This window comes from Peromyscus eremicus, chromosome 4 (genome assembly GCF_949786415.1).
Source record: "Peromyscus eremicus chromosome 4, PerEre_H2_v1, whole genome shotgun sequence".
NCBI lineage: Eukaryota > Metazoa > Chordata > Mammalia > Rodentia > Cricetidae > Peromyscus > Peromyscus eremicus.
Genome location: NC_081419.1, coordinates 55271077 through 55284516, shown reverse-complemented (window position 1 = coordinate 55284516; position 13440 = coordinate 55271077). Strand labels below are relative to the sequence as shown.

General features: G+C 42.6%; 1 protein-coding gene across 4 annotated transcripts in view; it reads left to right on the top strand.

The window, feature by feature from the left end:
- The window catches only part of Ccdc141 (coiled-coil domain containing 141), a 157561-nt gene that overhangs the window by 100862 nt on the left and 43259 nt on the right, over nt 1-13440 (top strand). For all 4 annotated transcript variants that reach the window (XM_059260768.1, XM_059260767.1, XM_059260770.1 and 1 more), the window contains exons 9-11: nt 5918-6059; nt 7411-7530; nt 11088-11279. In XM_059260768.1, the coding sequence (XP_059116751.1) occupies nt 5918-6059; nt 7411-7530; nt 11088-11279 (454 nt within the window). The remainder of the gene's footprint in view (nt 1-5917; nt 6060-7410; nt 7531-11087; nt 11280-13440) is intronic.

Genomic DNA, 13440 nt, shown 5'->3' with positions numbered 1-13440 from the left:
GATGGGATTTGTTCGCTGGCCATTTGGTTGCTTTGCTCTCTCTTGGAGGATTTATGGCTCTCAGAAGGATAACCAGGAAGCTAGCAGATGGTTGGTGAAATTCCTGACTGTCCTACTCTGTCTGACTCCATGGCCCTGTGGCTGTGGGCACAATATTTTTCAACCTCCTTTTGTAAATAGAAATAATATCATCTCCATGTCTGAGTTCATGTAGAATCCCAGCTATGGCATTCTTTTCATGGCACACATATGTTGGTCCCTATGGTCTTAGAGGAATGAATCTTTCATCCATCTGGACCAGAACTCAGGAGTCCTGTGACTCCAGCCTCATTTACTGTTTACTTTCTTACTTTCTATGTATTTAACACTATGTACCTACAAAATATTTGTGTTTATTATATGTTTTGTAGAGAAAAGTATCAAAATATATAACAAATCAGCAAAAATATGTAAAAACATGCTTTTCACATTTGCAGTGCAATCAGCACTTTTTCAAAGCAGGGATGAAAAATAGACATAGTGCTTGTCTTCCCCCAAATAAAGATAGTCACAAACAAGAAAGGATGCTGTTCAGGTCTCAGTAAAGGGAGCAGCAAGCTAGATAGGAGACCCTCCCCACCCCGCCCCATCTCCAAGTGTCATTTGCCATAAACGGAAGGAAAATTCCGGTCAGCTGATCCTGTCTGCTGAGACAGAGTAAGCCGTCAAGTGCTCACCATCTGGTTCAGCTCTTAATCCAGATGGGCTGCCAATAGTAATTTATGAAAGGGTTGAAAGCAACTTGCCATGCTCTGGCATGAATCATTAGAATGCATTAACTTGGGGATTTGCTCCCCTCCCCCAGTCTCCACTGTGACAGATGCAAAGATAGGGTGACTGCTTCCCTACAGTAAACAGAGTAGTCTATTCTGGGAGCAGAAGTCAATATGTCTTTCCTTTCTGAAAAAAAAAAAAGAAACAAACAAACAAGCATTTATTCCCTCTTCCCCTCGATTGACTTAATGAGTAAAGGCTAAAATGCCCCCATGATGGAGCTTCTAACAAATGTCTGAAGAAGCCTTCTCAATCTGACATGCCTGAGCATCTGTGATATTGGAACGCCAAAGTCAACCTCAGGAATAATCTGACGTGCCTCACGCTCACACTGCTGACAGGCGCCAACAAATCCATTCTCACAGAGAAAACTGAAAGGTCAATCAATCTTTCCAATGTGATCCTGGGCCACAGATCATTAGCCGGTTGGTCATCCCTCTCCCTTCTCCATCAGCTGCACGGGATGGTGTGCTTTAGAGTGGGGATGGAGAAACCGGGCATCATGGTTTGCTTCAGTCAGGTTCTTTTAGTCACCGTCAATTCTTGTCCCACCATTGTTTGAACACGATGGTAATGGAATAACACTTGTTCCTTGTTTTTTTTTTTTTTTTTTTTTTTTTTTTGGTTTTTTGAGACAGGGTTTCTCTGTGTAGCTTTGCGCCTTTCCTGGAACTCACTTGGTAGCCCAGGCTGGCCTCGAACTCACAGAGATCCGCCTGGCTCTGCCTCCCAAGTGCTGGGATTAAAGGCGTGTGCCACCAACGCCCGGCCCACTTGTTCCTTGTGAATGACAAAATTCTTTTCATTTATTTTCAAGTCATGTGAGAATGGCTAGCAGATTGGGGAATCATAGTTTTCCTTTGATCAAGCCAATTACTATTAAGGCACTGAAAAAAATTGCCAGTGTGCATGCTGTCCATGTTTTAAAGGACTGCAAATAAGAATCAACATGGAAGGTTCTAAATGAAAATGATGGCATCTGGGCTGGTTGTAATCTACCAATCAGGGTCTCATTAAGGAAGCCTAAAGAGGGCGGGTAGCCCTAGGATTAGGAATGGGATAGATACTATCATTATATTCCTATTGGGGATGAGAAATGAAAGAGATTAGCACCCAGTCAGAGGGAGGTGGCCTTTTGAGGACAGAGAGAGAAGGAAAAGGGGACTGACTTGGGTAAGCAGGGCAGCTGGTAACTTCTCCAGCTAAGGACTGAGTCTACGCTGCAGACAGGAGCAGGGCAGAGTGGGCAATAATTCTCATTGGAGCAAGGTGACTCAGATTGTCCTCATAAAACTTTATTAGGGGAGGGAAGTGTCTATTGAATCAAACTATCCATGTTAAAATTGCTTGAACCCAACTGTAAGTGCTCACACACACACACACACACACACACACACACACACACACACACACACCAGGAAAGAAACTAGGCGTCTTAGACAGCCTACAATGTCTGCAAATGGACAGAAGTGCAATCATTTATTCATAGGCTATGGGATGCTATTATTGTGACATTTGAAGAATTCTGATTTCAGAATATCTTGATTTTTTTCCTTTTTGAAAATGTTGTATCCTTTGACAATTTCATACATTTTATATTGAATTTTGCTCACTTTTGCCATCATTCCCCTCTCTCATCTCCCTTCCCCTCCGGGTAAGATCCCTTTCCCCCTCTCCATCCTACTTGGATTTTTTCATGTGACCCACTGGATATAATTATGAGCATTAGTAGGGAGTAATTTACTGGATCATGGGCCACTTATTAGAAGCTATACTACTGAAGAAAATGACAATACCTTCCCCAGAACCCTGAAAATATGCATAATCCCTCAGTGAGAGGGGAGGCCTCATAAGCCCTCTATGACTTGCATGATGGCTGAATCTTACGTAGGTTTTATGCAGGTAATCAGAGCTACATGGAGGGAGTTTATGAGTGCCACAGCCCTGTCAGGCCCTGAAGACACTGTTTTACAGTTCCCCTCTCCATCCTCTTGCTCTTACGTTCCTTCTGTTCCATTTATGTTCTTTGAGCTTTAGGGAGGGTGACATCCCATTTAGGGTCAATCACTCCACAGTCACCCAGTCTTTGTCCTTGGACCACTTGGGAGTCTTTACGTTAACTACTGCCCACTGCAAAGGGAAGATGATGCTGGGGGGGGGGAGCTAAGAGCAGCACTGATCTGTGAATATAAACCTAAGTGTTTAGAAGGCAGCTTGACACCGTGTCCAGTTAGCAAACTAACAATTAGGTTCTGCTTCTGAGTTTGATCCCATGCATCCCATAAACCAACTGTGGTGGCATGTGCCTATAATCCCAGCACTGAGGAGATAGAGGCTGGAGGATCAAGAGTTCAAGGTCCCCAGGCTGCATAGAAAGATTGAGGCCAGGCTCAGATAGCTGGAACTCTGTCTCGAACTTTAAAAAAGCAATGCATTAATCTTCTGTTATTAGAAGACTGTGAGCTCAAGGCTACAAGGATTATAGGAGTAAGTATGCCACCAGCTCTTCTTCTTAAAGAATTTACAGAGTAAGAGATACAGTGCCTGATAAGAAACCGATGATCACAAAATGAGAATCTCCTAGGTGATTGAAAAACAGAGTCAGAAACAGACAGATCCTATTTTATTAGTTATGGTTCATCAAAATTAAAATTATGGTTTTGCAAAAGGTGATATTTTTATGGTAGCGATGCTTGATTTGGTTTTGTTTTCTTGTTTTGTGTTCTCTGTGCTGGAAGGACCTTCAGGGTATACAATTTGAACAAGATAGTATGTCCCTCTAGTGACCATTTTTCAGACTACATGCAGACAAGGCTTTTAGCTAGAGAAAGCAACCAATTTCAAAGGAAGCTTGCCAACCAGTCTATTTGTATGCAAGTCAGCAGCAGTCAACAGAAGAAAGTCGGGGGAAACACTATGCCATGTGTTACACACTCAGAAAAAGTTCAAGGAGACAGTTAAAAAAAAAAGAATCAACTACAAGATCAGACATCCAGGTTCAAATGTTCAAATATTGTTTCTGCCATTCTGTGACTGGACAAATTATTGAAAAAAAATTAAAACAAGGTGAAGAGCACTTGAGGAAGACACTCAATGTTGACCTCTAACCTCCACATGTTTGTAAACTGGTATCCACCATGCAACATACACAAAAAACCCACAAACACAAATATACACACACATACATTACACACATGCACACACACACACACACACACACACACACGCACACACGCACACACGCACACACACACAGAGCTGGTTGGGAACCAAAGAGCAGTGTGAATAGTATCCTTCTTTGCTGGACTTGTTTACTGATGACTGCTGTACCCCAGGGAGTAGCCTATTCAAAATTTGTAAAAAGTGTCTAACTGTAATGGATGTAGGGTGCATGTTGGAGTTGAAGGTGAGGAGCCACATGGTGACCCAGAAGTAGAAGTCAGCAGCCTTCATCTTGGTTGACACAGTTCTTTTTCAAATTCTATTTTACATTTCTAAATTTTACCAATAACTTGCAAGTGGCGTTTTCTGCCACTTCTCACTCTCTCCTCTCTCTGTGTCTACCTCTCCCTTCCATTAGCCTTCCCTCCATGCTTTTCCATAGCGCTACACAGTCCCTTGATCTCTCCCACTCTAGATTTCAATATGCTATTGAAAACTCGGAACGTGTTGCTCATAGGACAACTGGACTTTCAAGACCTTCTTAGCACATCACCCCTTAGCCTAAATCTTAGTCAAAATAATGTCATATTGCCAGGATACAGTTTTTTCAGAATGCGTGGGTTTCTGTCAGTAAGAATTATTTCTAAAAATCTCTTGATGTCTTTATTTTCTTCACTGATTATGAGTACTTATATATAAAACTAATTGTTCTAAATGTTTCTGGGACATTATATACCAGGAACAATATTTTGCATAGTGGCTTCATATTATATTTCACAGTTATGCTCATCTGGGACCTTTGATGTACCTACAAGACACATCCAAGTGTGCCTCACTTCAGAAGCACCCTTATAATCATCCTAGTGATATTACTGTACTCCTAGGTCATTTCTGATCTTGTCCTTATTTTATTACTAATTTAATTTATTTTTACTGATTCATAAATTAATTATTGAGGTCAAATTCCTGAAATCTGTACCTAGCTCCAAGATCTAAAAAAAAACAAAAAACAAAAAACCAAGCAAACAAACACAAAAATACTCCCAGACCCCCTTCCCCCCAAAAAACCTCTCAGGATAATTAAAGAGTTATCATGCTAACCTTTGCTAGAACTTGAAGGAAAATGAGTGGAGGGAAATTAAAGATATGTCTAAGATAGTAGTAGGTAAGGCACTGTGCTAGGAATAGACTGAACAATCCCGAAGCGTTCACTCTGTCTATAGTAGTCTTTCATTGTGAACGTGCTGATTTTGGAAATGGTGAGGAAGCCTGTGACAGATGGAAGCAATTGGAGTCCAGCTCAAAGCTGGTTTGAAAGGCATGTCATTTTGTGAGCCCTCCTGTCACCTTCCTCTCATAGGTCAACACAAGTGAGAAAAATGATAATGTGAGGCATCAAATATGGATGAGCGTATTTGATACCTAATTGCTAGTGATAACTAGGTTTTTATCTAGTGAATATAGCCTTGAGCATTCATAACCACTGAGAACAAAATATATAAATATTTTACCCTATTGGGTTAGCAAATGCTCTGTTAATTGGCTGATTCACATTCCTATTCAAAGAGCATCTTGAAATAAATGAAGCTTTTAAATGATACCCCCAGGAAAACTTGGTAAACATTCTGTGCCATTTGCCATAAGAGTCTCCAAGTATCTTACAGAAATATTAAAAAGTAAACCTTTAGAAGAGATTAAACCTGTCACAGAAGCCATAATTCATCCTTCCCTTGGGACTGACTGACTTAAAACAAGGGAACATACTCCGGCTTTGCTGCCTGCTACCCTAGGATGATAACTACCTAACTGCCGTTATCCTGAAGCAGTAGCGTGGACCAACTCCTACTGCACATGAAAGAGCATATCTGCTTTCAAATGTTCCCTCTTGTCAGGGCTTCTATGTCAAGGTCAAGTGAACTAACAGCTGGCTTGTTTCATTCAGCTCTAATGTGACAGGTATCCATGCGATGATGGAATGTATTCAGAAACGAGTGGATCATCTCAGCGAACAGTGTACAGCGCACAAGGAATTGGCTCTTAAGAAACAGCAATTAGCAGCATCCGTGGAAGACTACCTAAGGAAGGTAGTTTCATAAAATCGAATGTAAACTTTTTATTTGGTGCTCATGGATGGTGTTAAGCTGTCATCTGTGAGCACAGTGGGAGGGTGGGGTGTCTCCTTAGACTTCCTTTATATTACACATTAGGTCCTATAATTGGTTTGCATGACTCTAGGTACAGTCCCATACTAGTTGTCATTATCATGGCACAATTGAACAGGAGGACTTCAGACAGACAAATAGTGACCAATAATTATGGGTTCTGTGTTTCTGGGGAAAAAGCTGTCATTATTATACTAATTGAACAAAACCAAAGCAGGAGACACAGTCATCCACATAAAAGCATTCATGGGAAAATCCTTTCTGCAGAGTGATACAGTAACTTTCCATGGAAACATTTGATTTCCTGTCCACTGGTGACACAATGGTTGTGAGCCTTGCTGCAGAGGCTGGGTCTCATATGTTCAATGATCTTTTCATTTGGTGCAATGAACTCATATACTTGGATGTCTAGAAGTAGAGTTAACAGACTTCACAGAACCTGGCATTCTATAACATCTATTACATCACTTCCCCATTTATTATTGACCCAGTAGCTTGGGAATGTGAACCTGTCCTGTTGCCTAGGTCCAGGGAGAGTTTGAGCACAGAGGCAGCTGTGGTGTTTCATTTTCTATAGCTCGAGAGTCAAGCTAATTCAGAAATGGCAGAAATCACAGCAGGAATTTAAACAAATGTTGCTTCTTATCTTACTAGCTATGGAGAGAGTGCATTCTACAGAAAGCAAAGAGAGGCAGCAAGTCACTTGAGTGGAATGAAGCCCTTCCAGGGTCAACTTAGCCTTTAGTTCTTGTGAGTCAAAGATCAAATCACAATTCCCTCAGTTCAACAGCGAAATAATTCAAGCAGGTCCCACTTTCCCTATCATCTGGACAAGGTGTTTCCCAAAGCTCTTCAGCCTTAAGTCCAACAGCCCAGAGGGTATCCTAACAACTCTACTTAGAATGCCTGCTTAGATGTGCCAGCAAATTGCTCTCATTCAACCTATAGGTGAATTCACCTCTGCCAGTTTGTTGGCAAGTGCATTATCATCTTTTGTAGGTGATACAGAAAAGCTCTTCAAAAGATATGTATGGATGATAGTTTATAGTCATTGCTGTTAATAAAAGAATGTATTCTCATGCATTACTAGTATGGCATCATATGAAGAGGAACATTATCAAAATATGAAATTCTTCAATATTTAAAGCTATTTTAGATCAAAATTGATACACATTTAAAATACAATGGTAATGTATGAAATATTTCCTTATATGTGCACTCCTATACATAAATATATATTATTAAAACTACAATATATTCTTTGTTCCTCAAGGTGGAAATGTCAATTCAGGAAATCAGGCCAGTTCTTTCTAACACATTGGACATTGGTTCCAGCCCTTCTGAGTCAGAGAAGATTTTGAATAAATATCTGGAATTAGATATTCGAGCCAAGGTAAATGAAAGTTATTACTAGGACCATAATGCAATAATTATTTAAAAATAATTTCCAGTGTTATGGAGCTAATCCCAGCTCCCTTGAGAGCTGCAATTCTAAGTTAATGCACAACAGACAATGGCATAAAGACTCACACAGTATTATGTGCATCTACATTTTATGTTTGTTTGCTTGTTTTTTGTTTTTCGAGACAGGGTTTCTTTGTGTAACAGTCCTGCCTGTCCTGGAACTTGCTTTGTAGACCAGGCTGGCCTCGAACTCACTCACTGAGATCCTCCTGCCTCTGCCTCCCAAGTGCTTTGGATTAAAGACGTGCACCACTACCACCCAGCTAATGGTATGTATTTTGTGTCCATTTATTAGTGCATTTATACTCATCGCAACTGTGGCTTCATGTCCCTTGCTGGCATCTGTTCCTTGCCTAAGAGGTGCTAGCAACTTTCTCTAGGTGCCAGACCAGGCAGGGAAAACACTTCTCTAAGACTATTTGTGATTTTCTGCAAGAACAAGTCATGTGATATCTGGAAACGACACTTGTCACCGTACTCTTCAAGGAAGCACATCAAAACCACATCCTTGCTTCACCCTCCATATTCAGACATTGAGTGCCCCGCCCCTACTGGCAGCATCTCAGGCCCTGCTCTACCCTGTTCTTGAGGTTTGGATTCAGTGATTCAGCTAGAGCAGCGGTTTTCAGCCATCTTTGATGCTGCAACCCTGAATATGGTTCCTCGCGTTGCGGTGACCCCCAACCACAGAATTATTTTTGTTGCTATTTCATAACTGTAATTCTGTTACTGTTATGAATTGTGACGTAAATCTCTGAAATGCAGGATATCTGACATATCTGACATATGACCCCTGTGAAAGGGTCAAACCCACAGGCTGCCCCACAGAATTCAGAAAAGTGAGTGCCTTGTCCTTCCTCAGCTGCATCAGCAAGAGCAGCCCTGTGTCTCCAGGTTTGTACAGAAGACCCTCCTTCTAAACAGCACCCCCACTGCAGACAGGCTTGTTTTCCTTTCTCTCCTTCCAGAATGGGACTTAGAACAAGAACAACAACAAATCTTCATTTTAAATGCTTAAGCCACATCTGGAGGCATTCTCCTTTTTAGAAGCATGAGAGAGAACCCGGTGTGGGGGGCGGGGGGAGAAATCCCATGTTCCTCTTTATTCTGCAGTCTGTTGTCACAGAGCGGGGCTGGCAAATTGCAATTCTGTCCAGTCAGTGGGGTTCCTGGAAAGCGTCTAAACACACCTAGGGAAGGTATCCCTTGTACCACAAATGAGAGCAGGAAAACTTCCTTTTAATTCTGTTCAAATTCCTCGCTTGTTCTCAGGAAATTTTGCAGGGCTCTTTTCTGTGGCTCTTAGTCGTGTATCACTTAATGATGGGGAGACATTCTGGGAAACAAGCATGCCGTTACACAATTTGGCCATTGTGTGTGAACATCACGGTGTGCGCTTGCACAGGCTTGGGCAGAGCAGGTCAGTCGCTAGACATGGTTCCTCGACGCAGTAGAGAAACATGACCACCATGTTTGAAGCTGCTGCCAGCACAAGCAGGCACACGCTTTTACAGCACATTTTTCCTATGTAGAAAAATACTCTTAACAATAAAAACATGGTGTAGTAAATATATGAACCAGCAACGTAGTTAATTAGCAAGCATTATGTGTTGCACATAATTATACGAGTTGCACTTTTATGTGACTGGCAGTAATGTTTGTTTATGCACCATCAGAATAGACATGCAAGTAGTGTGTTGAGAGGGATCAGAGAGACCAGTTCTCCCTGAGGGCAATTAGCTACGAGTTAAGCACTGCTACATACTATTAAGAATGCTAATGTTATGACAGGTCTTCACTGTAAGCACCTTTTAATGTTTACTTTCCCGCAAATAAGCTAAGCTACTGGGGGCCAGGCCAGCTGAAGTCTTTGATTGACAGCTGTCAGACACTCCTTTGTGTCCTACTACCTTGAAAGGGGGAGCTGTCAGCTGAACAACCCCTCTTTTGGCTACTGGCTAAGGTGTCCTCATGGAATCTTGGCTGCTCTAGGCACTTCGTGAATATCTTAAAGAAACTAGATTCAGCTACGAGGAACACAGCAATCAGGACTGTGGCTAAGGCCACGGACTTCTGCTCTAGACCAGTGGTTCTCAACCTGTGGGTTGTGACCCCCTTGGGGTCACACAGCCCTTTCACAGGAGTCATGTATCAGATATTCTGCATATCACATATTTATATCATGCATATGGTTCATAACAATAGCAAAATTATAGTCATGAAGTAGCAATGCAAATAATTTCATGGTTGGGGTCAGCACAACACAAGGAGCTGTCTTAAAGGGTCGCAGCATCAGGAAGGTTGAGAACCGCTGTGCTCTAGACACCGCTGCTTCAGCTATACCATCATCAGAAAAACCTCTTTTGAGCGGTACCCTCCCAATGGCCCTACCCAGAGCTTCCCAGAAGGATTCTTTATCTACCCCACACCACTCCACCCAGCCTCCCCGTGGTGGTTCTGAGCCCTGTAACAGCAGTTCTCACTAAGGTCTAGGAGGAGGAAGAGTACCTCCCCTAGTGACTCAGCAGAAAGCTTGTGAGGCCTTACCTATAGGAGGTCCTTATAGAAGACTTGTGATTGGTGGAATAGGAAAGCACACATATCCAGGCTGTCACTGATGGAATAAAGTCCAGGCACCAACATGCCATGCCCCTTTCCTTCTGTGCCAGCAGGCTGCTCGATGCCATATGTGAGCTCAGTCTGGGGCTTCTCTCCTTCACGATATCCTCCCCTGCCCCCTGTGCTGCAACAGTAGGCCATCAGAAACTCCTCTCCTGAGTGATCTCAGTTGACTTGTGGTCTCTATCATGGGTAGAACAGCTGGGCTAATTGTACAATGAGCAGGTAAGACCACCGGGGCTTCTAGCATTGGTGGCAGAGGCAGCAGCAGCAGCAGCAGCAGCAGCAGCAGCAGCAGCAGCAGCAAAGAAGTGGTAAAACTGAGGAGCTGAGGGCCTGATGTCTGAGCCCGAGTTGTAATAAGTCAGCTAAGAGTTCCACAGCAATACCAACGGTGGAATCTTAGGGTAGCTAGGAAAATTGGAAACTCCCGAGAACCCCAGAGGCAGGGAAGAGCTAGAGGCTGGAGCTGAGAGTTCTAACACTGTAAGCCAGGCCTGCTAGAAGAATTCAAGAGCTTCTCCAGGGGTTATGTAACCTACAGCCCCAGCACAACACAGCTCAGGAACTGTAAACCGGCTACTTGGTCTTGATTCTCTAAGCCCCAGAGCAACATGCCTCTACCTTAAGCACTAGAGGCCTTCAGCTTTTGATAGAGTCAAAGGATTGGAGATGGTTTGCAGTTTCAAGTGCCTTTTTTCCCCTTCCTATTTGGAATTCTGCAAGTTATACCTTTCTTTGATTGAGGAAATTCTCAGTACAAGTTCAATTAATAACCGTAATAGATGGATGTGCCGAAGGGTAATGAAATGTGAGTGTTCCCGATTCCCCTGTCAGTTCCTGACCCTGTGTGCTTTGCTTTCACAGGAGGTAGCACACACATTAGAAGCAGCTGCAAAAATCATGACAGAGAAAAATGAACTTGGACTCAACGAAGTGGCATTGCTTTCTTTTCAAATGAAATGGCTAGAAGAAGAATTAAACACACTTGGTCGAAGGATCAGCTACAGGTCACGAGTCCTGCAAACTTATGTGGCATTTCGAAAGTCATCAGAAGAGGTATGGTGTAATGCTGACGTGCTCCAGCAAGATGGCCTCTGTCCATCTTTCTGCTTTCTGTGGGTACAGAAATTCCACCCAAGGGGAGAGTTTGTGTCTCTATCAATGCCTGTATTTATTTATATATTTTTTATTCTTCAAGGCACCATGCAAAACCCCAAAGAGTAAGTAATTTTATCTAGAATGATATAAGTAGATATGTATAAATAATGTATTATAACATGTTTTGAACATCCTTGTAGATACTTATAAAGTACAAAATTATTATGAAAATACTCATCATTTAGATCATAGATCCCTTTGAATACTGACAGTGGAGTAATGTGGTTCTTTTCTTAAGAAGTATTTTATTATTATTATTAATTATGTATATATGTGAGTGTGGGTTTTGTTTGCTTGTGAGTGCAGTGCCCACAGAGGCAAGACAAGAGTGTCAGATTCTCTGAATCTAGAGCTACAGGAGATTGTGAGCTACTTGATGTAGGTGACAGACACCAAACTCAGATCCTCTGTAACATGTAATATGCTCTTGCCTGCTGAGCCGTCTTTTCAGCACCAAGCTACGGTTCATCTAAAATAAACAGAACAGGAAGATACAGGAAATGGATTCATTCTTGAACCTATCTTGTTTGATGCCTGGATTCCTTTAATGTTGCCACCAAGCTTCTGGAGCTTTATTTCGACATGCTTATAGTAATCTCTACTGTTCCCTCGAATACACTAAGAGGAAAGTCTCTTGAGGGTGGCATCAGTCATAGGAAAGTCTGAAGTTGCTCTTCACTTCATTCTGGCTCCAGGGAACCTTGTATGAATGCTGATAACTCTTCTGTGAAGGGTTCCAGGCACTGTGTTAATGGGAGCATGGTCTACTTAAGAGTACAGTTGTCTAAAGTTAGGTAGCACGCTTGGCCTCCGTTTTCTCACTTCTGCCTTCCCGATGACCTCATCCTCTCTTCCTCCCACTGTCCTGACAGTACATCGTCCTAACCTGATCTGAAGCCTTGGTGTTAGAGCAGCTGCAAAGCAATGCTCGTTCTCTGCATCATCGTGGCCCAAACTGCGCCTCCTTAGCATCCTGTTAAGTATCTCCTTCTTTGACCCACTCTGGCATTTGGGTCTGAGATCCTCCGCAGAAATGGAACCTCGGCTTTATAACAACACGTCCTAAAAACCCCACGTGTCCTTCAGCTTTCCCACTTTCAATCTCCTTTCCTGTCTGATAGAGCTTTCCTTCCTAATCCCGGCACTGCGCGAATCTGTCACTTACCTATACTGCTGGCCACCTTTTTTTTTTTTTTTTAAATCCCTCATTCACTCTTGGCTACTCATTCCCATTCTGCTCTGGAAACCAACTCCCTCCCTTCTCCCCCATTTGAACCCTGCCAACTCCTAACACTTGGTCAGTCCAACTCTTCTCAGCTTCTTTGTGCAAGCTTCCAGGCACTCCTCCAGAAAAGCCGACCATTCTGAGGACTGGTGTGGTTACTAATTTATGGGTTGCTTTCTCTGCTCCCTAGTTTGCTTATATTGCTTAGGGATTCTCAGGCTCCATCTTCAAATCCCAGCTGATGCCTTTGGAATCCAAACACGATGGGAAACGAGACCGTTGAGGCTCACGCTCTGGACTTCCTTCTTTTCGAGGACGTATTGATGTATTCACCCATCCCGCTGTGATACAGCCCTGCCTAGCCCTGATCAGTAACAGTCTCTCCCTGGGTAGCCTATCTTCTTTGAAGTCTAGCTCTCAAACCTGCCTTTCCCATTGCTTCTTTCCATGCTTGGTCTATACTTACAGTGTTGTTCTCACCAAATTCGTCCCTCCACCATTTCCCTTCCCTTCAGTGTAAATTCTTAGAATGGGAAGATGGCATTCCTCTACCTGCTCATCCTCCATAGACCTCACCCCACTGTGATTCACCTCACTCCCCTGTCAGCCCTGCCATGTGTCGGCTCTCCTTGGCATGATGCGTCTCTTATGAGACACCTACTATGAGAAACTGAAATGTGGTATTTTCAGCCCTCACTCTGTTCAAGTTTAACTCAGCTGCCTACTTTCATCTCCTTTAGTGTTTGTGAAATTATTGAGGTATACTTTATTTAACATAAAATTCACTGTGTTTCAATGCAGTGATGTTTAGTGTATTTATGGAACTGTACAACC